General features: G+C 40.5%; 1 protein-coding gene across 2 annotated transcripts in view; it reads right to left on the reverse strand.

The window, feature by feature from the left end:
* The window catches only part of LOC107585149 (gamma-aminobutyric acid receptor subunit beta-3-like), an 83,396-nt gene that overhangs the window by 13,809 nt on the left and 43,069 nt on the right, over positions 1-26,518 (reverse strand). For both annotated transcript variants that reach the window (XM_016272041.1, XM_016272042.1), the window contains 4 exons: positions 20,811-21,031; positions 17,557-17,639; positions 15,748-15,885; positions 10,509-10,661 (listed from right to left, as the gene is read on the reverse strand). In XM_016272041.1, the coding sequence (XP_016127527.1) occupies positions 10,509-10,661; positions 15,748-15,885; positions 17,557-17,639; positions 20,811-21,031 (595 nt within the window). The remainder of the gene's footprint in view (positions 1-10,508; positions 10,662-15,747; positions 15,886-17,556; positions 17,640-20,810; positions 21,032-26,518) is intronic.

Below are 26,518 nucleotides of genomic sequence, written 5' to 3' on the forward strand. Positions count from 1 at the left end.
TCAGTCGGTGTTGAACTGCTTGAATACATTCAAGAGCAGGATGGCGGTCCCACTGAAACAGTTTCAGAGGCTCCTGGGGCATATGGCAGCTACGGCGGCGGTCACGCCGCTGGGGCTGCTCCATATGAGACCGCTGCAGCACTGGCTCCATGGCCGAGTCCCGAGGTGGGCGTGGCAACACGGCACTTTCCGGTTCCAAGCTACACCGGCCTGCCGCCAAACCTTCACCCCGTGGGCAGACCTTGCGTTTCTCCGGGCAGGAGTGCCCCTAGAGCAGGTCTCCAGGCATGCTGTGGTTTGCACGGATGCCTCAACCACCGACTGGGGGGCCACGTACAACGGGCTTGAAGTGTCAGGGGTTTGGACGGGGCCCCAACTGCACTGGCACATCAACTGCCTGAGCCGTCTCAAAGGGCGCTTACGAGGCAAGCATGTACTAGTCCGCACGGACAACACAGCGACCGACAAGGCTTGTCACAAGCAGAGCTGTCCCGAGCTGCGCTCCCGGGAGAATGGCGACTCCATCCCCAGACGGTTTGGAGACGTTTCGGAGCCGCTCGACCCAAGAGGGGCGTGGTAGGCAGCAATAGCCGCCACGTAGACATTCAGGGTGGAGTGGGTCAACCCTGCGGAGAAACGGGCATGCAAGAACTCCAGCACTGTACCAACCGGGCAGTTAACTGCGTCGAGCTGGCGGTCTCCGCACCAAGAAGTGAAAAGTCTCCACTTCAAGGCGTACAGTTTCTTCATTGAGGGAGGTCTGTATTGAAGGATGGTCTCAACAACCTCGGTTGAGAGACCACAAGCTATGAGTTGTGCCCCCTCAGGGGCCACACCCACAACTTCCACAGCTCTGGGCGGGGGTGCATGATCGTACCCTCCGCCTGTGAGAGGAGATCTCTCCTGACGGGAATCTCCCATGGAGCGCTGTCGAGGAGAGAAATCAGGTCCGAGAACCATACTCGGCCCGGCCAGAACGGGGCTACTAGCAGAAGACGGACGCCGTCCCGGCGCACTCTCTCCAGAACTCCCGGGACCAGAGCGATCGGGGGAAAGGCATACAGATGAAGGAATGTAAATTGCTCTCAATGAGAGAAGTTTGCCCTGGGACCACACATGGATCTGGTACGCTAGTTTGTACAAACGGCGTGAGAGCAGACCTCCTTGGTGGTTGATGTAAGAGACCACCGCTGTGTTGTTGGTGCGCACCAACACATGGTGACCTCTTAGGTCTGGGGGGGAAGTGTCTTAGTGCATGAAGCATGGCCAGCATCTCCAGGCAGTTGATGTGCCACGTGAGATGGCGACCATTCCACAGACCGCGGGCAGGGTGGCCACTCATGACCGCTCCCCAACCAGTGAGGGACGCGTCCGTCGCTAGCGTTACACGGCGACAAGGAGCTCCCAGCACCGGGACCTGAGGCAAGAACCAAGGTTTCCTCCACAAGTCCAAGGCACTTAGGCATCGCCGCGCGACCTTGAACATGCGAAGCGGGTTTCCCCTCGGGGAGAAGCCCCTGGTCTTGAGCCACCACTGTAGGGGCCTCATGTACAGCAGGCCAATAGGTATCACGTTGGACGCAGCCGCCATCAGACCCAGCAGTCTCTGAAACTGCTTGATAGTGAGTGACCGGCCTTCTCTTACTCTGGTGACTGTGGTAAGGATCGACCCGATCCGAGCAGGGGACATACAGTACGTGGCGACATCTCGATGTCGAACCACCATCTGCTCTGACTGAACTAAAATCAACCAATCGTCGAAATAGTTTAGTATGCGAATGCCCTGGAGTCGCAACGGAGCCAGGGCTACATCCACACACTTCGTGAAAGTGCCGGGTTAGAGTGCAAGGCCGAAAGGAAGAATACGATATTGGTACGCTTTGCCCCCGAAAGCAAACCTCAGGAACTTCCTGTGAGTGGGAAGGATGGATACATGGAAGTATGCGTCCTTTAGATCGATCATGACAAACCAGTCCTCGGACCTGATCTGAGATACGACTTGCTTGAGAGTAAGTATCCTGAACTTCAGTCACATGACTGAGCGGTTCAAATGACGTAGATCAAAAATGGGACGCAACCCCCCCATCCTTCTTTGGAACTATGAAGTACCGGCTGTAGAACCCGGACTGCCTCGCATGAGGAGGGACCACCTCGATGGCCTCCTTCCTCAAAAGAGTGACTACTTCTTGTTCCATGACCAGAGCCTGCTCGGGGCCCACCAGCGTGGGTATAATCCTGTTGAAACGAGGCGGAGGAGAACCAAACTGGATTCTGTAGCCCCTCTCTACAGTGTGCAGTAGGGATGCATCGGTTGACCGGCCATAAATCGGAACCGGACGGTTTTTGCTTATAATGCGCGATCGGCAACCGGCTTTTTGTATTTTTTCGTCTGATTTTTCCGGAAGTGTGCACAGAGGCGCCAGCAGAAAAAAATACCACGCAGAGCAAGCTCATTGTTGGCGATGCACGATGAGATATTGGAAGAAAAATCTGAAGTGATTAAGGATACGGGCAGCCGTACAGCACTGGAAATGCAGAGCTACCTGTCTGAGGCACAGCCAGATACCAAGAAGCGAACAGCCGTTGGTGTACTGGTGCACAAATAAGAGCCGCTTTCCTGAAGTTGCGTGAGTGTACCTGTCCGCGCCCTGCACAAGTGTAGACAGTGAACATTTGTTCAGCTCAGCTTCTCACGTGTTGGATGAGAAACGAAACAGACTAACTTGTGACAAAGCTGAAATGCTTCTTTTTGTAAAGAAGAACTCGCATGCACTTTTGAAAAGCCAGAAGTAAACGTCAGTTCTGTAAGCTATAGGATTAATATTTTTTATTTTACCTTAAAAATTACATTGACTTAATGTGATTTAAAAAGCACCTGCCGTAGTTAACATTTTGGAATAATTTATTTATATAGCCTACTTTGGTTTTATTTAGTTTCACTGGTAAAGATCTTTTTTTCTTTACACCAAATTTAAAAACAAAAACAAATGCTGAATGCTGATTAAATGGTTACAGTTAATGTTTTCATTTAAGGCCAGTTTATAGTTTCAACCCAATTTAAAAACAAAAGCTAAATGCTTTTGTCAGTAGGCCTACCTATGTTTGTATTGAATGTAGCCTACTTACGGCGCAGTTACTGCTGTTAATTTCAGATGGTTACAGTTGTTGTTTTCAATAGCCAAAACCCAGTTTAGCCTGTTAAATACCAAATAAACATCTTGTTTATGTGTACTTTTATTCTTTCTTGTTTGTTGCTTGATAAAAAAAAAAAGAAATTGGTATCGGAATTAGCCAGGTTGCTTGTAAAAAATCAGTATCGGAATCGGCTATGAAAAATCATGATCATGCAGCACTAGTGTGCAGGACCCACTGAGACACATTTGGCAGTAATTTCCACGTTGCCGGGCAGAGGCCGCTGCGCCCTGTAACTCCGGCAGGGTTAGCAGACCGATCTCCTGAGGGCACTGAGGCAAGACGGACCCCGTGTAATACGGTGTAACCCGCTGCACCCCAGAGGGGACTGCCCTCATGAGTCCTGGGCCAGTGGCGTCAGGACTTTTTGGCCGAGGACCTCTTAGTCTTAAGTATGGTCTGCAGATCCGGCGTAGACTTCGAGGTCCCCGACCTAGAGCGTCGCCTCGACCCACTGTCTCAACACGGGGGAGTATGTGAGGCCACGCTCTGTTTTTGTGCGTCCCGGTATGAGGAGCCGGTACCCGGAGGGGGCTGCTCTCACCCAGCAGCCCCCAGAGCTAGAGAGCGGCGAGGGAGAAACCGCTGGAACGCCGCCGCCTGTTTACGGGCCTCCTGGTACCTGTCGATGACCGAATTGACGGCGTCGCCAAACAGGCCAGAAGGCGCAAGCGGGGCATCCATTAGGCAGACCATGTCTCTCTCTTTCATATCTGACAAGGTCAGCCATAAACGCCTCTCCGCTGCCATAGACCTGCCAATGGCACGGGTGGCCTCTTTAGTGGCACGCAGAGACAAATTAGCGGTTCTCCTGAGCTCGGTAATATCCTTGGATTTTACCTGCTCACCCCCGTCTAGCTCTTTCAGCAGGTCGGCTTGGTATGCCTGTAACACCGCCATGGTGTGCAGACACGCACCAGCCTGACCCGCTGCCGAGTACCCTTTACCCACCAGCGCTGATGTTGTGCGCAGCGGCTTGGAGGGCAATGCCGGAGCCTTTAATAGCCCGCAAGCATCTGTTCAACCCGGGGCATCATCTTGTAACCGCACTCATTCATCCCTGCCACATTGCCATAATAATCGGAGGCGGGAATAAAGAGGTGGGCCGAGAACGGTCTTCCCCACGACTTCGACACCTCGGTGTGGAGGTCAGAGAAAAAAGGCAGGCCCCAGCGCAGAGGTGGTGGCTTAACACGCAGAAAACGCTTGTCTAATTTACTCTTCTGCGGCTCAGCCATTTTCTCGGCGGGCCACTCGATATTTAATTTGGCCACAGCACGAGTTACCACCTCCAAAAGCTCCTCATACTGGGGCGATTGAGGGGGCGAATCCTCATCGACGGCCACCACATCAACCTACTCGGAGGAAGACAGGCGGAGCGCCGAGCCCGCTCCCCGGGAGGAAGTAACCGCAGCGTGGGCTTCCGATCCCGGCAAGCGAGCGCTGGATCTGGCGGGTGAGGAAGAAGATAGGGACTCGCCCGTCTCCATTTCCTCCGCCAATTCCAGCTGCGAACCCCACGAGTGTAATTGCCGCTCCGCCTCGGCGGAAGCGGGACCCACACTGCGGGGAACGCTAGCGAAGGCACCCTCCTCAAAGAGTGCCTTCCGGGAGCGGAGAACATGCATCGAAAGACGCTCGCAATGCGGGCAGTCAGCTCTCTCAAGAGACGACTCAGCATGCTCCGCTCCCAGGCAGACAACGCACAAGCTGTGTGTATCCCCACCCGTAATGAAATCCGGGCAGGGAGGAACACACAGTCTGAAACACTGCCCACCTTCGCCCCTTAACTGGTGTTTCCTCTTTTCATGTGCTTTTGACATTGTATCTTTCCTATTTTTTCTTTATTTTCTATGGGACAGACAACACCAAATAAGACTCACAACTGACACACACACAGAGCGCTTGCTGAATGACAGAAAGCTGATGCTGGTCTCACCACACGTGCTTTTATAGCTTCCTGGTCATTACGTCACCCGCCCGTGACGTCTCGCCCATCTATTGGTCTGATTACACACGAGGTTCAGAGCCGGTCACGCTGAAGGGCGTTCCCGAAGCGTCCTCCGACGCAGCTCGAGTTCCTGAAGAGGAACTGACTGTACTTAAACAGTAATATTGTGACATAATATTACATATTAAAATAACTGTTTTCTATTTTAATATATTTTAAAATGCAACTTATTCCTGTGATGGCAAAGCTGAATTTTCAGCAGCCTAGTCTTCAGTGTCACATTTTTTTGTGACAAATAGAAAGTTCAGATTTACTTGAAATAGAAATTAATGTAACAACATAAATTTCCTTACTGTCAATTGAATGCAAAAAGAAAAAAAACCTACTGACTCATAACTTTTAATGTTGCATGAATAAAGTATATATTATATTACACATTTATCTAATTCTAGTCATTGTTTTTCATTCAATATTTACCCCTAGTGTTATTGCAGATTGGTTAAGAATCACTGGTCTTTAGAATCAATGACCCATCTGTCATAAATGTATGTAATCTCACAGAATTAACTTTACATACCACCATCCAATGTTCTAGAAAAAGGTGAACTGTCACAGAACTGCACAAAATAGTCAACTAAAATTAGCATGTCTAGCCTCTTAGACCTTTTATTCACAAGCTTTATTACTGGAGTTGAATATTAGAATGTAGAATACAATTTAACAACCAGAGACCAATGAAAATGGTCAGCACTTCACTCCCACAGTGCGTTCCCCAGAGTGAGAGAGGACATGTGTGGGCAGATGGATGCCTGTCCTAGCTTACATAAACTCAAAAGCAGAATTCTGGTGTGAAGAAGAGGGCTGTACATGGAGCACGCTGCATTGATTTGTGCATGACCAGGTCACAGCAAAGGAGGATCAAACTCAGCTCTGCACAGAGTTCAGTGCAGAGAAGTTACCTAACCAGAACAAACATCTACCTTCACACAGACCTGTCTGCAGTGAATAGTGCGGGATGTCGTTCTTTTGAGTTAGACGTTTGAAAGTGAAATGCACAACATTGGCAAGCTCTCGAGATCTCTTTCGGACTGTTTTCAGGCACTTTGACCAGATGCATTTAGTTAAAGAAATAGTTCACCCAAAAATGAAAACTTTGTCTTTATATGACTTATCTTCATGTAATTCCAAACCTGTACAGTACGGCGTCTACTGTACAAAACAAAAGGCAAATTTCTGAAGGCCACCCATTTCAATATGATGAAAGGGAAGATGGTCAATTTCCAAAATGACAAAAAATACAATGAATGTATTATAAAAGTGGTTAATGATTTGTCACATGTTGAATTTAGTGACTTGCCTGGTTAAATAAAGGTTAATGAAGCTTTGTGTGAAGAACAGACCAAAATAATACAATATTCACTAATAATCTTGACATCTGTCCTGGAAGAAGCAGCAACTCATAAATGAATTGTTCTCGAGTCCAATCTGTTGAATAAATCGGTTGATCCAGTGCACAAAACCTTTCTGAAAGATTTTTCAAGAATCACATAAAGCAATAATATGATTTCAGAAGACTATCTGCTTTGGTGTTCCAAAAAAGAACAGGTTTCATACAGGTTTGGAATGACATTGGGTTGAGCAATTAATGACAGAATTTTCATGTTTTAGTCAACTATTCCTTTGAACAATAAGTAACTCAGCGGCCATCTTGGTAACATTTTTAGGCAGTTATTTTCTATGTACAATACATATGTCCATGTGAAACAGGATATTCAAAACAAAAATACTGCAGGAGGGGACTTTATTGAATGGGAGCCAAAAAGTGTCTGTTTAATATTTAAGTGGAGCCAGACACAATACAAATTTACTAAAATTATAATAAATAAATAATGCCTAAATAGATATTTGGCAATTGGTAATTTTAATGACACTTAAAAAAATCTATTGATTTCGGTTTCATGTCGACTTCACTGCTCCCAATATTTCACATGCAGTGCTGGACTACAAATATAACTCAAAAATGCTCTGCTTAATCATTAGCCAGTCTTAAGATCTTATATTAATCTCCCCTGAAAATCTACACGCCTGACCACATCAGCAAAACAATCGGAAGGCATCAATGAAACATCATCTACATCATTCGATATGTTTGCTTCTTGCATCATTTGATAAATTCCTTTCTGAAATGAATCAAGTCCTTAAGTGTGTTGCAGTAATGCAGTGCGAGATACAGGGCCGGGGCCAGGCCGGATGTGGCTGTAGAGAATAGATGGAGTCAGCGAGCAGTGGGAGGCGGCGAGACAGAGGCATTTAAGGCAGAGATTCATCTGTGCTGCAGCATGCCTTGGGATTGAAATGGAAGTTAAATGTAATTGTTTTCTAGCTGCATTGATCCCTTTGTTTTCATTTGGCTGCCTGGCTGTGGGAGGACAGCAGAAAAAGACAGAAAAAGAGGAATAGAAACAGAGAGCGAGAGAGTAAGAAAATAGATAGACGGGGGTGGGGGCCTTGTAATGATGCATAGAGGCAGGTGAGATGGGTGGTATATGTGTGGGGGACCCAGGAGACTCCTTCCTCCAAGTGTAAAGTGTTCTCATTTCTATGCTTAACATGCTTAATGAGGACAGTTTCCCTAAAGAAGGCCCATATCCAACATATCACATCCATCTCAAAGAGTGGGTGCATGAACAAACACACTCTCGCAACACATTAAACATGTGATTAAAAAAATATTGTAATGCGCTCTGTGATCTATCTCTGTGATTTAAAAATGCTCAGATGATAATATTGTACATGCACTGAAGTCTCTTCAGCAGAAGCTTGTGTAAATCTGAGCTCATACGCTCTGAGTTTGCAGTCCACAAAGGCAGTGAGTAAGCTGGAGGCAGTGAGACTGAAATTTAGTTTAAAAGCCGCTCGCAGTAGCTCTGTTTCACAACCAAGAAAGCTGCCTTGCTGTCAACTGTCTAAATAGGCAGGCGCCTCCTAGGTGAAATGGAACAAGCTGCTTATAATTTAAACCAGTTCAACTACACGGTAGCTTTGCATATAAACGTAGTTACTACAGGCGAATAATAAAAAATAGTCAACTTACATTTAAAGTTGTTTTAATAGTGGAGCAAATTATAATTATGTAAGCTATTATTAAATGAAACCATATATACAACGTTCATAATTTGTGGTAAGATTTGTTAAGGTTTTTGAAAGAGGTCTCTCCTGCAGCATTTATTTGATAAAAAATACATTGATATTGTTAAAATATTATTACAATTTAAAATAATGTTTTCTATATTAATATATTTTAAAACTTAATTTATTTCTGTGATGACAAAGCTGAATTTTCAGCAGTCATTACTCCAGTCTTCAGAAATCACATGATCCTTCAGACATCATTCTAATATGCTGATAGAAGTAAGCAATAAATAAAAAAAGAAATAAGTGAATAAAGTATTTTTTTCTTTAAAAAATTGTACTAAGCCCAAACTTTGGAATGGTAGTGCGTGTATACAATTTAACATATAAAAAGGGATATTACTACATTGTAAGTATTACGATATTACTTTGTGTTTCAGTGCAAAAATCATGTAAAAATGTAACACAAGCATTTTAAATGGGTCAATAAAAATGTCTAAACAAAATAAATCACTAAAATGAATCAGATTTAAACAGTGTACAGTTGAGGTGCTTTACAATTCAGGAATATTTATTTTCTCAGTTCGCTCTGCAGCAAATCTGGATTTTTTTTGTGTGTAAAAAGTAGCTTTGTTGCTGGAGATGCAACACTGTTTTGTGAACTGTCTCTCTATTGAAGAATGTAGTAAGTTAGCCTCACATATTCATTGTAAAAAATCATTTTTGAAAAATTATTTAAGTATGTTTTAAGAAAATATTTAAATTTATCTAGGAATTTCACATTTCATTCAATTGGTTACTTTTCATTTCTTTGCAACTGTTTGTCAAATTGTCCAGCAATTTCTGACTGAAATTGTTTTCAGTGCAGCACTCCTTGTATAAAAATACATGACACACACAAATATTACATACTATATAAATGCAAACAGTAAATTTTGATTATATTGCTGAGATTTTTGCCTTCCTTAGTATTTAGGCAGCATTTGGAACCGCCTTCACAAGGGGAGTGTGCCTTAAAGGGGTGCTATTATGCTTTTTCACTTTTTCAACTTTAGTTAGTCTGTAATGTTGCTGTTTGAGCATAAAATAGATCTGCAAAGTTACAAAGCTCAAAGTCCACTTCAAAAGGAGATATTTTATTTAACAGAAATCACTTTTCAAAAACTTCAACGAACAACTCGTTTGGACTACAACGCATATTTTCCGGGATTTGTGATATCACAAATATAGACGAATGGGATGAGACCTGCTTGAGCTGCACTAGAGAAGGCAACAAGTGTTATCACTATGTCAGAGACACGCTAGCTTTCCCAAGGCAGACAAACTTAGAGTGGTTACAATCATCCGGGTTTAAATCTCGTTCAGATTTATTTGATTTTGATGCAATATTTACACTGAAGCTGGCAGGCGGCTATGGTAAGGGGTGTGACATTTCCCGACCAGGTACCGAGTGCTGCCAATCACAACACACACTGGCCCAGCTAACCAATCATAGCACATTTCGTATTTCAGAAGGTGGGCCTTCATTTGATACAGGAACTATTCGAGCCGTTCATGCTAGACTGGGGAGAGAGGTGTTGTAATAATGTAAAATATGTGAAAAATCATGTGTTTTTCGAACAACCTAGTATGAGAGCCTGTTCTAGTACACCCCCAAAACAAAATCAAGACTTTGTAAAAAGCATAATAGGACCCCTTTAAAAGGCTGTTTATGCTGGTTTTGAAACAGAGCTTTTGTGTCCTGCTACTCACTGCAGCTGGAGAGGTTCTGTAGCCTTTCGGGCAAACTGAGTCACTCCTCATTCTGGAATAACAACATCAGAGCAAAAACACACTGAGAACAGTCTCTCTCTCTCTGCGAGCAGTCGCTGTAGTGTGTCAAAAGCAATGGGTTTGTGGCTACCTGGGTCTACCCGGTTCCTTGTTAAATGATGCATGCGCCCCTACAACATCTGTCTGTGTATGTGTCTGAGTGTATATGTGTGTGTCGGTGTTTGTCTGGAAGCAAGATCCAAGAAATAGTAAACCAAAGAGAGGGTGAGGACTCTGAAGAAACCTGGCGTGCGTACAGAAAAAGTTGCAATTCAAACAGAATACCGAATTTTGGCATTCTAGTTATTGGAACATCCAACAATGCACTGTTAAATAAAGCATGCACTTCCACAGCGGAAACGACAGATGACATACATCCTGTCAGCTGTATACAGGACATCCTAATGAATAAATAGCATACCTAATGCCACTCTGGCTGCTGAGGCATCATAGTTGATCCAGAAGGAGACCCAGGACAGGATGGTGATCAGGATTGAGGGCATGTAGGTCTGCAGGATAAAGTAGCCAATGTTTCTTTTTAGCTTGAAGCTCAAAGATAGTCGAGGATAGGCACCTGTTAAAGAGATAAGAAAGACAGATAAAGAATATGAAAGAGAAAGAGAAGCAAAGACTGTGAGGAAAAGAAGTAAAACAGGGAGACACGAGAGAGGAAAAAGACGGATATATATTTCAAAAAGTCTTTGGAGAAATTCTTTACATTTTACATCAGTAGCACTGGCAGCACGGGCAACGTTTGTTGCTATGGCAACTGGCAAGCGTGGACAAAAAAATCGGTGATTTGTTGTAGCTTAGCCTTGAGCACAAACACCACAGTGTGAAAGGAGACAAGAAAAGAGAATGAAATAGTGAGTAAACATTAAATGTTAAAGCCCCCTATGAAATCAAAACTAGACTTTTATGGCTCGTAGTGCATGTCTATTAGTTCTGAAGCCATTTATTCGATAGAACACTTCTAAGAGTTGAAAAAAATAATACAAATACATAATACAAATTTAAAATGCACAGGAAATTGGACCAAAAACTTACTCAATGTGCACTACAGAGATTTTTCAATCATATGCTACTACTGCAGATTATTATCCTCTCCAAACTTCCTTTTTGAAATGGAAATATGTCAACACAATATAGTGTCAGAAATTCACTTTTCTATTTAAGAGCAATATTCACCCCATGAAATTAATCCTAATTTGCATTTTTATGAGGGCAAATTAATTCTAACTACATATCTAATGTACTGACATTTTTTTGTCAAACACTTTTATATTCAATTTGATTCATACTTCGAATAGTGAAATGATGAAATTAATCCTAATTTGCATTTTTATTTTTATGAGGGCAATTGAATTCTAACTACATACCTAATGTACTGTCATTTTATGTCAAAGACTTTTATAAATCAATTTGATTCATACTTCGAATATGTCAGATCAATTCATAGAGACACAAATTCACTGTTACTAAAAAAAAAAAAAAGACAATCAACAACAGCAACAACAACAGAAAACGTCTAGGTTACTTGTGTAACCCTCGTTCCCTGAAGGAGGGAACGGAGACATTACGTCAGTGACTGACGAATTGGGATCTCGCCCGAGAGCCCAATCACCTTAGAGTGTAAACTAAACAAGCCAATAACAGTTGGCGTGCGTGTTTCGCCACGTGCACCCCGCCCCGCAGCGCAGGTATAAAAGGAGAGCGCGTGCAAACGCACATCAGTTTTTCGCTGAGGAGCTGAGACTACATGCCCCGGCCGTACAGCGGTGGTACAGCAACTGTGGCGACGGAACGTAACGTCTCCGTTCCCTCCTTCAGGGAACGAGGGTTACACAAGTAACCTAGACGTTCCCATTCAGTCAGTCACGTTCAACGTTACGTCAGTGACTGACGAATTGGGATCCGTATGGAAAACGCCACTATTGCTGACCCCCTCCAGTGCCCTGCGGAAGCCGGCAAGTCCCCCCACACCAGCTGGGGCGGAAGATAGGACAGCGGCTAGGCAGAGGTGTTTCTTCCAAACACTCTCGGAGATTCGTCCTGAGAAGGCTCGGCTCCGAAGCGAAAAGCTGATGTGCGTTTGCACGCGCTCTCCTTTTATACCCGCACTGCGGGGCGGGGTGCGCGTGGCGAAACATGCACGCCAACTGTCATTGGCTTGTTTAGTTTACACTTGAAGGTGATTGGGCTCTCGGGCGAGATCCCAATTCGTCAGTCACTGACGTAACGTGACTGACTGAATGGGAACTCCTTACTCATATTTTGAGTACTTTTTTTGTATTAGGTGACATTTTTGGCCCAGGACCCAAGACAGACCTGGAAAATGCGCTTGTAAAGAGATTTATTTAAAGGGACAGTTCACCCAAAAATTCTGTCATTAATTACTCACCCTCATGTCATTCCAAACCTGTAAGACCTTCATTCATCCTCAGAACACAAAATAGGATATCTTTGATGAAATCCGAGATCTTTCTGACCCTCCATAGATAGCAACGCAACTGACACGTTCAAGGCCCAGAAAGGTAGTAAGGACATCGTTAAAATAGTCCATGTGACATCAGTGGTTCAACTGTAATGTTATGAAGCTATGAGAATACTTTTTGTGTGCAAAGAAAACAAAAACAATGACTTTATTCAACAATTTCTTCTCTTCAGTGTCAGTCTTTGAGGCACATCCACAACAGTACCACGACGCATGTGTGTGATGCTGCCGGCGCTGGAGCTGGCGTTCTGATGTAGATGCATACATTGTGGTACTGTCGTGAATAGTGCGTCAAAGACTGACACTGAAGTCTATTTATTTTCTTTGTGCAAAAAAAGTATTCTCATAACTTCATAAAATGAACCACCGATGTCACATGGACTATTCTATTGATGTCCTTACTACTTGTCTTGAACGTGTCAGTTACGTTGCTGTCTATCAAGGGTCAGAAAGCTCTCGGATTTCATCAAAAAATATCTTAATTTGTGTTCTGAAGATGAACGAAAGTCTTACAGGTTTGGAACAACATGAGAGGGAGTAATTAATGACAGAATTTTCATTTTTGGGTGAACTATTTCTTTAAGGTTTGTCCACATTTACCACTGTCTGATTAATTTTTTAAGACAAAATGCAGTCATTTCAATAGCAACCCACACAATTAGGAATTTCGTATGGAGGTGAAAAATTTAGCAATGTAAAAGTTGGTCGTGCGAAAGCTCACAGAAAGCTGCTTTGTTTGAAAGTGACTTCTGTGTGAACTGTGATTAGAAATGTTGCTACAGTGTTGACAAAAGCCAATAGAAATTTCACTAATGTGACCTTTAGGGTTAGGGGTTAAAGGTAAATTGTTCAACCCAACTCATTAATCCAAAGAACAGAAATTAATTTAAACACATTATGCCTTATAATACCAATATGATGCAAAAATACACAAGTGATCTGACACCGAACCATGCAGCTTATGTGATGAGAAATCTCTGCTTAGTTATTTATGGAGGTGAAAAAAACAACAACTAACAAGCATTCAGCCTAGATATACATACACACCCAAACATGCACACAACCTATGAACAAAATCACACATCCTACACACATAACACAACCTACAGATGCACATTATGCAACCTGTACACACATCACAGTCTATAAAAACATGCTACGTAACCTATGTGATGAAATTAAGCTACCTACACATACTTCAGACTAATTACTTGTACCTCATAAAAACATTCCCACCCAAATCACGTAAAATACATACAGACACACACATCTACGTAACTCTCTCCTCATTTTCTATTGGTCAGAGAAACAGATAGTCCCACCCCTAAACTCACAGCATTGGTTGAGTTAATGTTGCTGTGTTGGGCTGGTCAAGGGGTCAAGGTATAGCTAGCTAGCCTGGGTCAGTTAGCATCTGCTGGTAGGTGATGAAGCTTCTACACACAATTTGGACCCAAATATGGATGTCAAATCTCTAATGACAGCCATTAAAAACAGTTATGAATTCTGACAAAATTTTTTCCTCTTCTAGAAAAATCTTATCATGGCATCAGCAGTACAGTCACATCCTCCTCAATCAAAACCTCACAATTCCCATAATCCTGTTCACTATGTGCAGAAGATAGCCAGCCTCTTTCTATGTGTCATTAATTCAGGATGGGGAATAATCATTACAGCGCTGCCTCTATGAATGCCTTAGTTATAGAAGAGAATAATTTATGCAGTGGGTCTTCTACCTCATGAATATGTGATGGTTTGTATCAAGTGGCTGTTTTTGCTCTTCTCTGACTCCATCTCTCACTTTCTCCCCCCTTCCATCTCTTCTCTTCTCTTTAGAAGCTCGAGGAAATAGAGTGGTAATTGCTCCTCCATTATTACTGGTCTGTTCTTCCATGAGGAAGAAAGATGCACAGGCCCCAATTAGGCAGCTTTCAAATAAGTGGTACATGAGAATACCATTCTCGTGAGGGTGAAGCCAGAAAACAGGACTACCAGAAAAACATTACCAAAAAAGGCATGATCTGTAGAAATCAGCACTTTTTTGCATTGTAAATACATTTGGTTAAAAATGTCAGCTTGATCAGAGCTTTAAAATGCTACAAACACAATTTTAATAGCACATTTTGTGCAGACAGACTTCATGTCAGGGTCTTTTTTGGTAGTAAACGTCCTGTAAACTTCCGCTTTGACCCATATCTCTGCACTAAGCTATACACTTTATCACAGGCGTAATTACATGACTAGTAAATTACACTCTTAAGACAACACATTTGACTATTTTTAGTATTTAATCAATTTTATTGTTATTGCCTCTGTAACAAGAACTGTAACAAATGATTTGGGCACCCCTTCATTGACTTTCCTGATGCAAACTATTGTGCTAAATCCTGCCTTGCACAAATAATAAAATACGTTCTAGTAAACAAGACTGTTTTAGGACTAAAATTCCTGTAGGAATACACTGAGTTCATTTTTTTTTTTTTGGATCCAGGTTATGTTGTAGACATTTTATATAATATTTTAAGCACAAGCAAATCAACGTGTATTTAATATAAAAGTACAGCTTTGTAATGCTAAAAAAACCTTTGCATCTTAAGGGGTCATGACATTAAGGTTGCAAATATGAATAATTTGTCACTTCATATGTTTCATTTGGAATAAAGAGGCAGGCACAGTATAAACTGAGAGTTTTAAACAGTTTATATTACATTACATTACATTATATTATATTATATTATATTATACTAGGTCACACTTTATTTTAAGGTCAAATTATTGCTACTAACAAATCATTAACTACGACATTTGCCTCAAACTAATTTGCTGCTTATTAATAGTTAGTAAGGTAGTTGTTAAATTTAGATATTGGGTAGGATTATGGATGTAGAATATAGAATATATAGTACTTTATAAGTACTAATAAACAGCCAATATGTTAATAATAGGCATGCTAATAAGCAACTAGTTAATAGTGAGAATTGGTCCCTATACTAAAGTGTTATTATATTATATTATATTATATTATATTATATTATATTATATTATATTTAATATAATTTAAATAAATGATGCCAAATAAAAGAGTCAAACAAATTGTATGAATTTTATGGGGTTCTTGATTATAAAATGATTCTTGTTATAATTTTAACATGTCTTGGTATTTTACCTGTGGAAAAGACAACATTTCTGGATACAAGTTTGTAGTCCACGATGGAGAACTGTGGGAGCTCGATACGCGACACACCAGTCACTGCATTTTCTCCTCCCTTCCAGTAAAACTCGATGTCATCTGTTGTGTATCCATCTATAGGACAAACAGAAATCAAATTAATCAAAGAGTAAACAACACATTACTGGGTCAAAGATCACAAATCATGTTTTAGAAGGAGATTTACTGAGCTCAGACAGTGCTTCATACATTAAAATTGAACTTTTCCCTTCTTTTCAATTCTAAAAATGTGGTTCCTTGAAATAGCATTTCTTTTCCATAATTAGTGTGTGTAACATATGCTGAAAAGTAAAAAAAGAAAAGAAAAGTGCATTGTTAGCATAATCATGCATATGAGCATCTGTTTTGCACAAGTGTGGGTAGCTGTTAGGGGTCAGATTTCCCACTGTGACACAGACAGCTCCATTTCATACCGGCATTGCCATGTTTGTAAACCATAATGAGCTAGGTGGTTTTATTAGTGTGCATATGAAGCACTGTGTACAATTAAAGTTGGGTTATTTAGGGGAGTGATTACCATATTCTGTAAGTGAATTTACCCATTAAAAAATTCAGGTAGTGACAACTGTATTATCATTCAAATTTGTGTAATATGTACACTATTAAACTCAACAACTAGTTGTTAAAGCAGTGATGTAATTAAAAGTGACAGTCCACAGAGAGTTGATTGTTTAAACACAGTTAATAAGCATAAACAAAACATGCTGCTTCTGTCAACAGAGTTTTACTACAGGTGCCATGCAAGATTCAATATCCTGCAGAGTCTCTTGGAGTAAAGTTTGTTTTTGGGGTATTTGGAGTTGAAAATATTACTATATAGCTTTTTTTATGTAACCAAATCAATGTCTAATTTTTTACGAATTGAGTTAGCCTGCTAACTGATTAGCAAGCTAAGCTAAAATTCCATTATGCATTCAGTTCAAAACAATTAGCCTACTAAGATGACATATCCAGCAAAAGGTACCTCATAATCACCACAAAAGGTTTAATTTTGAGCAACATAACTATTCAAATGTTTACGGTCAGTAAACAGTAAACATTTTTTTCTTGGAAAGTCCATTAAATTAATCAAAAGTGACAGTAAAGACATTTATAACATTATAAAGATTTCAATTTTTAAATAAAATGCTATTCTTTTAAACTTTCTGTTTATCACAGTATTCTGAAAAAAATGGTTTCCTTAAAAATATTGCGAAGCTCAACTGTTTTCAACATTAATAATAATAACTAATGTTTCTTGAGAAGCACATCAGCATGTCAGAATTATTTCTGAAGGATCATGTGACACTGAATACTGGAATAATGGCTGCTGAAAATTCAGCTTTACCATCACAGAAATAAATTCCATTTCAAAATATGTTAAAATAGAAAACTTATTTTAAATTGTAAAAATATGTCACAACATTACTGTTTTGACTGTAATTTTGCAGCCTTGGTGAGCAAAGAGACTTCTTTAAAAAAAAATTTTTTTTTAATCATACAGACCCCAAATGGTAATGTATATGCTAAATGGATATGGTAATATCATATTTTCTGTTGAATAATAAAGTTGAATTGTCAAAGCGTAATCAATAATTATTACTATTTTAAGCAGCATTTCAGAAGGATAACACATTATATTCAGTAATTTTTGCTGCTTCACCAGTGAGAAAAGCACCAAACTAGCACAGACCAGTATAAACCAGCTTGAAACAGCATGGAAATATATGCTGGTCTTTGCAGCAGTGTGTGAGAGAGAACACTTACAACTCTCTATCTCCAGAGTGCAGTTCTGCTCATCTAATGGATACCTTCTCAGATCCATCATGCAAGCGGCAGTGGTGGTGATTCTAGAAACACAGAAACACACACACAGGTCACAGAAAAATCAAAGCCACAAGTCTATACATACAGCAGGTACTGCACTTGCTAAACAACACAGCAAAACTTTTGTGTCTCATTGTAAACAAGATGAGCAAGATGGAGCATATTAAAATATGCCTCCCCCTGCCCTTCAAAAGGCTTTTGAACCAAATATAGCACAGAGCATGCATATGGATGAGTGGACATGAACAAATAGTACAGATTTGAATATATGAAAATGCAGTTTTTGCTCCAAAAAAGCTCAAGGAAAGCCCACATCTCATTTTGTCCAATTCATCATGTCACTTTGCTACAAGTGTGAGCTTAGTCTAAAATGTGATGACAAATGTTCTTCGCGTGTCAGTATCAATGAACATTTAAAGTTAGGTTTGGTTTCTCATCCAGGTAATGATACCATCCAGGTATCGATTTCTCTTCCTGGTAACAGTTGAAGTAAGCCTATCGTAAGTGGAAGATCATGTTCAGTCCTTCTAATCTTATCTGGATGAATGCAGGGCTGTGGTCAGGGGTACAACCAAGTGGGGCTCACTAATGGCGCGTTTCCACTGCATGGTACGACTCGGCTCGGCACGGCTCAGTATGGCACGGCACGGCACGGCTCGGCTCGGTTTGCGTCTCCACTGCAGTTTAGTATCGCTTTAGAGTGGGCGGGATTATTCACATGTCGTTATAGTCGCACCGCCTCTACTGCCGCGACTCCTGAAAAACGTTTTCATTCTGCATCGCCCCATCAAGCTCTCGCTGGATCCCTTCCTCTGGAGCACTATCTGGTCTAAACTCAGGGACTGGAACTCTCTGGGCTAAACTCGGGGACTGGAACCCTCCCTGGGCTAAACTCGGGGACTGGAGCCCTCTCTGGGCTAAACTCGGGGACAGGAGCCCTCTGTGGGCTAAACTCGGGAACTGGAGCCGACACTGGAGTGAGCTCTGGGGCTGGAGCCTACATTGGAGCGAGCTCTGGGTCTGGAGCCAACACTGGAGCGAGCCTAGGGACTAGAACCAACCGCCTTTTCCTCCTTAGATTCCTAGTTATGTTTGGGGTGAAAGGCGTGGTCGGCGGACTTGACACGGGAGTGGCCGGCAGGCTTGACTAGGAAACAGCCGGCAGGCTTGACTTCGGAGCGGCTGGCGGGCTTGACTTTGGAGCGGTCGGTGGGCTTGATGGCGGGCTGGTTCTGGCTGGACGCTCTCCAGACACCGGAGGATCCCCTCCCTCCAGCTCAGTCCTCTGGTGTCTGGGATGTCCACGGGGCGATAGCAATTGGCCCCGATCCAGAACAGAGAGTTCTGGAGTTCAAGCTTCTAGCGGTGATCTTGCTGAACTCCCACGCATACTCCACGAAGGGGTGATTCCTGTGGGCTAGGGTGAAAAAACGAGCAGAGATTCCCATGCCGCAGGAAGAAACAAACAGAAAAACAAAAGACTTTCAAAACGAAAACAAAACGGGGAGAAGGGGCGCCGCTTACTTTTCTGTTGTGGTCCGGTATTCTGTCACATTCACTACTGTGAGGGAGCGCGAAGTGAGGAACGAGGAGACGTGGAGTACAGCAACAAGGAAACTTTAATAACATCAAGGGAACCAGGAAAACACACGTAGCAGGGGAGGTAGACATATACAATACCGGACGACCAAACTTAGAACAGGGAACACTTTAAATACCCACGAGGGGATGACGAGACACACCTGGAACTAATGAAACAATAATTGCACATGAGGGAAAACTAGGTCAAGGAACACGTGGGGAGCAAAACACGGAACAGAGTCTGACAAAGTCAATGTCAATCGACCTGATTTTCTTGGGAGAAAACAGTTCCATTGACTAGAGACATTGGACCGGTTTTGTCTGCGAAATTTTGCCAATGTGACTACACAATAAACTGTGGTTTATGCATCGCTATACTACTGATAATGGACAATGTACCTTTTTACCTTGTGAAATTTCAAAGTAGTTTCACTAATTTGATTGTGCCTTTACACATAAAAAACTGGACAGGTCATTTAAGGGTTGAAATTCAAATAAATAGTTTACTTGTTTTTTATCCCTCCAGTTATATTTTCAAGTAACAGCATACTAAAGCAGTCTTTTATTTAATGTTTTTATATTTGTATTACACACTCAAACCATATATTATTGATTTGAATTGGGTCGTTACTATGTTTCTGTGGTCCTTCCTTCCTAGAGTGGGTAAATTAAAGAGGAAACTCAGTGTCTTCATTCCATCTTCAGAGCTGCTTTAATGAGCGCATACTCAAATGCCTTACCATAAATATGCAGGCTCTTCTTTCTTTAATGGTGTCCAGCTTAGGCAAACAAATAAAAGCCCTCTATCCTCACTATCGCTTCGTCAAACTACAATGTGTGTTAAATGACCAGGGAACTCCCTAGATGAACTGTAAAATGATGTTCAATGGATTGCTGATGTTTCAGTCGAGCGAAAGGAAATAAATCATAAAAAGACGGAAATGGTTCAATAAACTTTATAAGCAAGACCCATACATTAGCATATGGCTGCATTAGTCCACAGGATCTCATTTGGAACAAAACGAAAGGAATTAGGCTATGGTAACTGGCTCATAGAGCACTCCAGCTGGTACAGTGGATGAAGGCATACCCATGCTCTTCCGCATGGGAACGAGCAAAGCAGCTCATTTAGGATCAGTGTCTGATAACACTAAAGGGGTTTAACAAGATAAAGGCACACATTAACACTTATGCAATTTAGTAGGCGAGTGCACTGACCAAAATAGGGCACGCTCTCATGATGTGCGTCCACTGAAGCTGCGTACTATCAGACTCTTCCCACAGTTGAAATGTCAAATACAAACAAATTGTGTGAAAGGTAGATTTTAGAAAAAAAAGAATCTCCATTGTAAGGAAAAAATACATTAATTTACCATTTATTAAACTATTATTACATAATAATAAATGATTAAATTTATCACATAAAAAAATTTAAAAGTATATATTTTAAGTATTTTATTGTAATTTAAGATGTTTGTATGTTTATTTGACATATTACTGTATATCTATTAGTGATCCAAAGCTGATTAATCATCAAAAACAGGTAAAAATGAAATGAAAAATGAAACAGGTAAAAATTAAAATGCAAAACAAGCAATACTGGTTGATCTCACCTTAATCCATAAAGAACTGTGCCATCCGGGTGCAGGCGGATCATGCGGTTCTTCACTGTGACACCGTGGACAAAAGACTTCTTGTCATTTAGGAAATACGTGTCAGGAACCCAAAGCTGGTCGGCTACCCGGTTGTCAAGGGTGAGATTGAGAGGGATTCCAGAATATGCAAGCCGCTTGTCCCTCCAATACTGCTGGAAATACATGGTAAGTGTGTAGTCCTGTGGAAAAGTAAAAAAGAATAATTAGGCTAGTAGTTAATTTTATCAGACAAAACATTAAAATTTTTCATTATTGTTTAAAGAACAAAAATGTAATCTAATAAATATAAAATAAATGTAAAATAAAAAAAATACTTACAATACTTAAAGTCTGCAAAATTGGAACAACTAATTTTATACTTAATGCACTTTAATTGTGCGGAAGTAGTGCTGAAGTCTGACTAAAGATACACTGAAGTATATTTGATTTTGCTAAAGTGGAACTATTGCAAGTATACTTCAGGTACACTTTAAATATCTTGCATTTATATTATTCAAATATCATACAATTCTCATCAACAGTGACTACAGATTTTAGGCTCAATATTAAGAAATGTGCATTGTGCACAGGTAGTAGTCCAAATAAAGTTGAATTAAATTTCTTTATATCAGTAGGTCTTGAGTGATATGTCAGTAAATATGCTATTTGAACTATACTTAGTATGAAATAAATGTATTTTAAATATATTACTTTTTTACTATGGCATTTATTAATTTTTTATTCAAATGTCAAATATTGCCTATTTGTGTTTTCATATTTATTTAGATTTGTGCACTCTCTCTTCATGTATGTGGCACTGGGTAAAGCAAAAAAAATAGCAACGTGATCCACACGTGATCCACTTAGAACCATGTGATCACAAATGACAAAATAACTTCCTCAAAGTGACCATCACATGTGCCCTTAGCAAACAGCCTTGTAAAAGGGCCTTTTGTGAAAGTATTCAGCTGCTCACTTTTGTTCTGGAACAACCCTTCAGGTTGTGTCCCCTTCTCGTAGTGTCCTTGAAGGACTCCAAAATGCCGTTCAGACTCACCCTAGATTTCATATCAGAGCTCACACGCTCTGTTTTCCCTAAAGGGTCAAAAGTGTCAAGGTCAGAAACAGAAATCCAAAGACTGTGGCCTTCAGCAAATAGATTTTCTGTTGTCTGAGTGATATTTATAGAAGCGTCAAAGTTGGATTGCAAACAAGCTGCCTTCGGTCTACATTTTTCAAGCCTGTCTGCCACGAAGACGCTGTGTGGCCATCTCTGTGAGGCAGTCTGGTCTGATTATAGATTTCCATTATACCACCAGTCTCAGTAGTCCACTCGACATCAGCTCGTAGAGCTATACTATATGACCTCAGCGATTCACAGTATAGAAATTCAATCAAACTAAAGCATTGGCATGATAGGCCTTATATTTGGGCCGCCGCTGAGACTCAATTAATTTTAAAAAGGCTGAAATCACGAAATGTATGGACCTTATTTGTCCCCTGGGCCAGAGCTGAACCTGGTTGAAATCCAGATGTGTCTGCTGAACTGCTATATTAGGTACTCATGGGTAAAATTAAGACCTGACATGCTGTCCCCTACAATGTGCACAACCTGTTGATGTAATAAGAAGTAATTCACTTACAAACATATAGAATGGGCTTAGGCCCCTGAGGCTGACTTCAGAGTGTGCCAGGAGATCTGTGAAAGCAGAGGCTGTGCAAGAGAGCGTGTAAGTGGAGTTCATTAGCTAACGAGATGAGGGGGGATGACATGACAGGGACACTTTCTTTATGATTACTAATGTCTGTGATTCCCCCTCTCTCTCAGTCTTCCATTCTTTGCACCACTGTCCTTCGTCCTGCTTCTTATTGTCCTCCTTTCTCCCTCCATTCCTTTCTGTAAGGCTTTTGTTTTATAAATGACACTGATGGATGCAACCCTTTCTCACAATACATTATACCCTACACATCAAAAGTGTAGATGCTAATTAGAATTAAAAATGCTTGATATCCCAGTCAGTGTTGGGTAGAGTTAACACAATCCGTAGCCAACTTTTAAAGGGATAGTTCACCCAAAAATGAACATTCTGTTATAATTTACTCACCCTCATGTTGTTCCAAACCTGTATGACTTTTTCTTCTTTTGAAACCAATTTTTTTCTTTAGTTTTTATAAGATATTCACCAATAAAACCTATTTTTATGTTTGTTCTACAGAAGAAAGAAAGTCATACAAGTGTGAAACAGTGTGAATAAATTATGAAAAAAAAATTCAACCATTTTGGGTTGAAAAGTAATGCATGTGGCAAAATTAATACTTTTATACAGAAAGGGTGCATTCAAAATTGCTGTTCTTTTGAACTTTCTATTCATCTATCCTGAAAAAAATATTTTCACAAAAATATAAAAAAATCATAACTCTCATAATTCTCTCATAATTCTGAAGGATCATGTGACACTGAAGACTGGCTGCTGAAAATTGAGCCTTTTCATCACAGGAATAAATTACATTTTAAAAATTATTAAAATAGAGAACAGTTTTTAATAATATTTCATAATATTACAGTTTTTATGTTTTTTTTAATCACCATGGTGAATAAACACTTTTCACACACTTAAAACAATTAAAGGTTCATAAAACTATAAAAAATTATGAATTCAAGTAAATAAATAAATCAACAAACAACATTTGCCAAATAGCCTGTGTAACTAGGCAGAATATCTTTGCTAATTATTCTATAAAGTAGCTGGTAGCTTTTTCACAACCGTATACAAATTACATACTAAATCTTAGGCTTTGCTAGAGATTATGCTAAAGATCTCCAAATCTCAAATACCTGTGGGTGGGGCCAATTGTGTTGTTGGATAAAGTTTTCTTGAGAATATAAATCATGTGCAACTAGTTTCCATACAATATCATTATCAACATCTCCACACAGAGACATTTCCATCACAGCCACAATGTTTAGTTATGAATTAATATACAAAATCGTGTACTGTATCATCACAGTCCATTAATCAAACATTAGCTACAGCACACAGTCATCAATTCACTATTTACTGCACTAATAGATGCTTGGTTTCACAAGACAGATTTTCTAAAAATAAAGCAAATAATAAACAGTTGACCTTTACTGTGTTCATATCTGCTTTTTAAGCACAGTTTTAAGACTGGGCAAAAAGACTCCTCTGAATGCCTGTCTGATCCTCAGGCTACAAACTACTGTCTTCACCCTGAAGTATGTAGTTATCTAATACACCAGGATCCATCATGTATGTGTAGGAAACTATTGTTCTGTACAAAGGCTAATTACTGTCACATGAGATGAGGCTAATATATCAGCGTTCAGTCATGTATCTCTCCATCTGTGACTTTCTGTCTCTTTGCCTCCCATATATTAGCATGTTCTGCAGCGAGGTGTCTTGAGGCTCTTGTTATGGTGAGTTCTCTGGGTCTTCAGCGTGTGAGCGCAGTGATTCAGTACTATTACCCAACCTGATCCAGACAAACCAGCGAAGCCAGAAGTGCTCTGAAAACTGTGAAAACCAGTGTCACTTTCATGTCTGTTTAATAATGGAGTAAACAGATGCTGTTGTGCCAGCTGAGCGATTTGATATTTTTTATATCTGGGGAACTGTGCTGCAGTGGTCACTTAAAATATAAGCAAAGGCATCAATTATTCATTACTAGGCAAAATATTATAGTAGTACATTCAAGCTGCAAGAAGAAAACATTTAAAAATAGAGGCAAAAATCTAAGGATGCGGCTTGCTACATCTGAGGGTATGACTCCTCAGTAAATCATTGTTGTTGTTCTCCACTGAGAGGTTCAAGAGAGGGATTCCCTACGATAAAATGACACCACGTTCTGACATATACACCACTTTCCCTGTCCCACAGATAAAATAACAGATGAAAGACAAGAGAAACAAACAGAGAGACATTATTTCAAATCTATTAATGTAGGGACTGATATCAAACACATGGGAGCTTACAATAGAACTGTGGAATGGATTTACTCCTGCTACAGATTGGTTACAGTTTACACAAGATTTGTGGGAACCAGGCTGGGAAAAAGTAATTTAATTATAAATTAAATGTATTTTTATTGTACACTACTACTACTAATATACAAGTTGGAGGCTCTCGTGGCATTGAAATGACACTTTTTTCCATATTTACACCCTACATAATACTGGATTTTAAAACATGTGAGGAGAAGGCTTAATCATAAGGGGAAGTCGGGGCAAGTCATGGCCTAATGGTTAGAGAGTCGGACTCATAACCCAAAGGTTGTGGGTTCGAGTCTCGTACCGGCAGGGATTGTAGGTGGGGGGAGTGAATGTACAGCGCTCTCTCCCACCTTTAATACCACGACTGAGGTGCCCTTGAGCAAGGCACTGAACCCCAACTGCTCCCCGGGCGCCGCAGCATATATGAGTGTGTGTTCACGGTTTGTGTGTGTTCACTGCTGTGTGTGTGCACTTTGGATGGGTAAATGCAGAGCACTAATTCCGAGTATGGGTCACCATACTTGGCCACATGTCACATGTCACGTCGTCGTCATATAAAAGGAAATTAAAATTCTGTCAATAAATGAGTCCTTCTGGAAGGGTGAGGGGATAGTGTCATCAGTTGGGTGAGGAGTGTGTGCTCTCATACAAAGACAAGCTTTCGGCATGCCAGTCAGAGAGCATTTACATCAACTTACCACCGCCATGTCTACTGGGAATACCAGAATAACAGCAGTAAGAGAGATTCCTCTGTGCAGTGTGTGAAAATTTCACTGATCCATACTAAAAGGTATTGAATTTGTGAGATATACAGTAATAACAAAAAAATATATATATACCTATAAATATAAATATATATACACACTACCATTTAAAAGTTTTTGAACAGTAAGACTTTATGTTTTAAAGAAGTCTCTTCTGCTTACCAAGCCTGCATTTATTTGATCCAAAATACAGCAAAAGCAGTAATATTGTGAAATATTTTTAATATTTAAATAAGTGCTTACTATTTGAATATATTTTATTATTTAATTTATTCCTGTGATCAAAGCTAAATTTTCAGCATCATTACTCTAGTTTTCAGTGTCACATGATCCTTTAGAAATCATTCTAATATGCTGATTTGCTGTTCAAGCAACAGTTATTATTACTATTATTATTATCAATATTTAAAACAGTTGAGCAATTTTTTTTTTCAGGATTCTTTGATGAATAGAAAGATCCAAAGGTCAGCATTTATCTTACAGTTTTTCTGAATTGCTAAAACACATTTCGTTAACGCTTTAGATTACAACCTGCAATGTACTGCGTAAGTAAACAGAATTTACAGCGTAACTTTTTTGTAATTACAGTGTACCTATTCAGTACCTCCGTGTAGGTATAAGGTAACAATATGCGAAGTTTGGGGAATAAAGGAGTAATAATCTGCAAAATTACAAATTATTTCTACTGTAAGTATTTTGATACTAAGGGGTACCTATTCTAATATTACGGGGTATGTATGACCTAACAATCTTATATTTGCAAGCGATAAAGCAAAAACATACACTGTGTACTTTTTTATAGCCTATACATATAAAACACGCTGGTAATTGTTTCAATCCAAATGCTCGGTTAAGACTGTTGGGTTAGGAAGCTGGCTTGATTTGACCCAATTTGGGTTGATATCAGTAAT

This window comes from Sinocyclocheilus grahami, unplaced genomic scaffold (genome assembly GCF_001515645.1).
Source record: "Sinocyclocheilus grahami isolate Dianchi unplaced genomic scaffold, SAMN03320097.WGS_v1.1 scaffold67.1, whole genome shotgun sequence".
Classification (NCBI taxonomy): domain Eukaryota; kingdom Metazoa; phylum Chordata; class Actinopteri; order Cypriniformes; family Cyprinidae; genus Sinocyclocheilus; species Sinocyclocheilus grahami.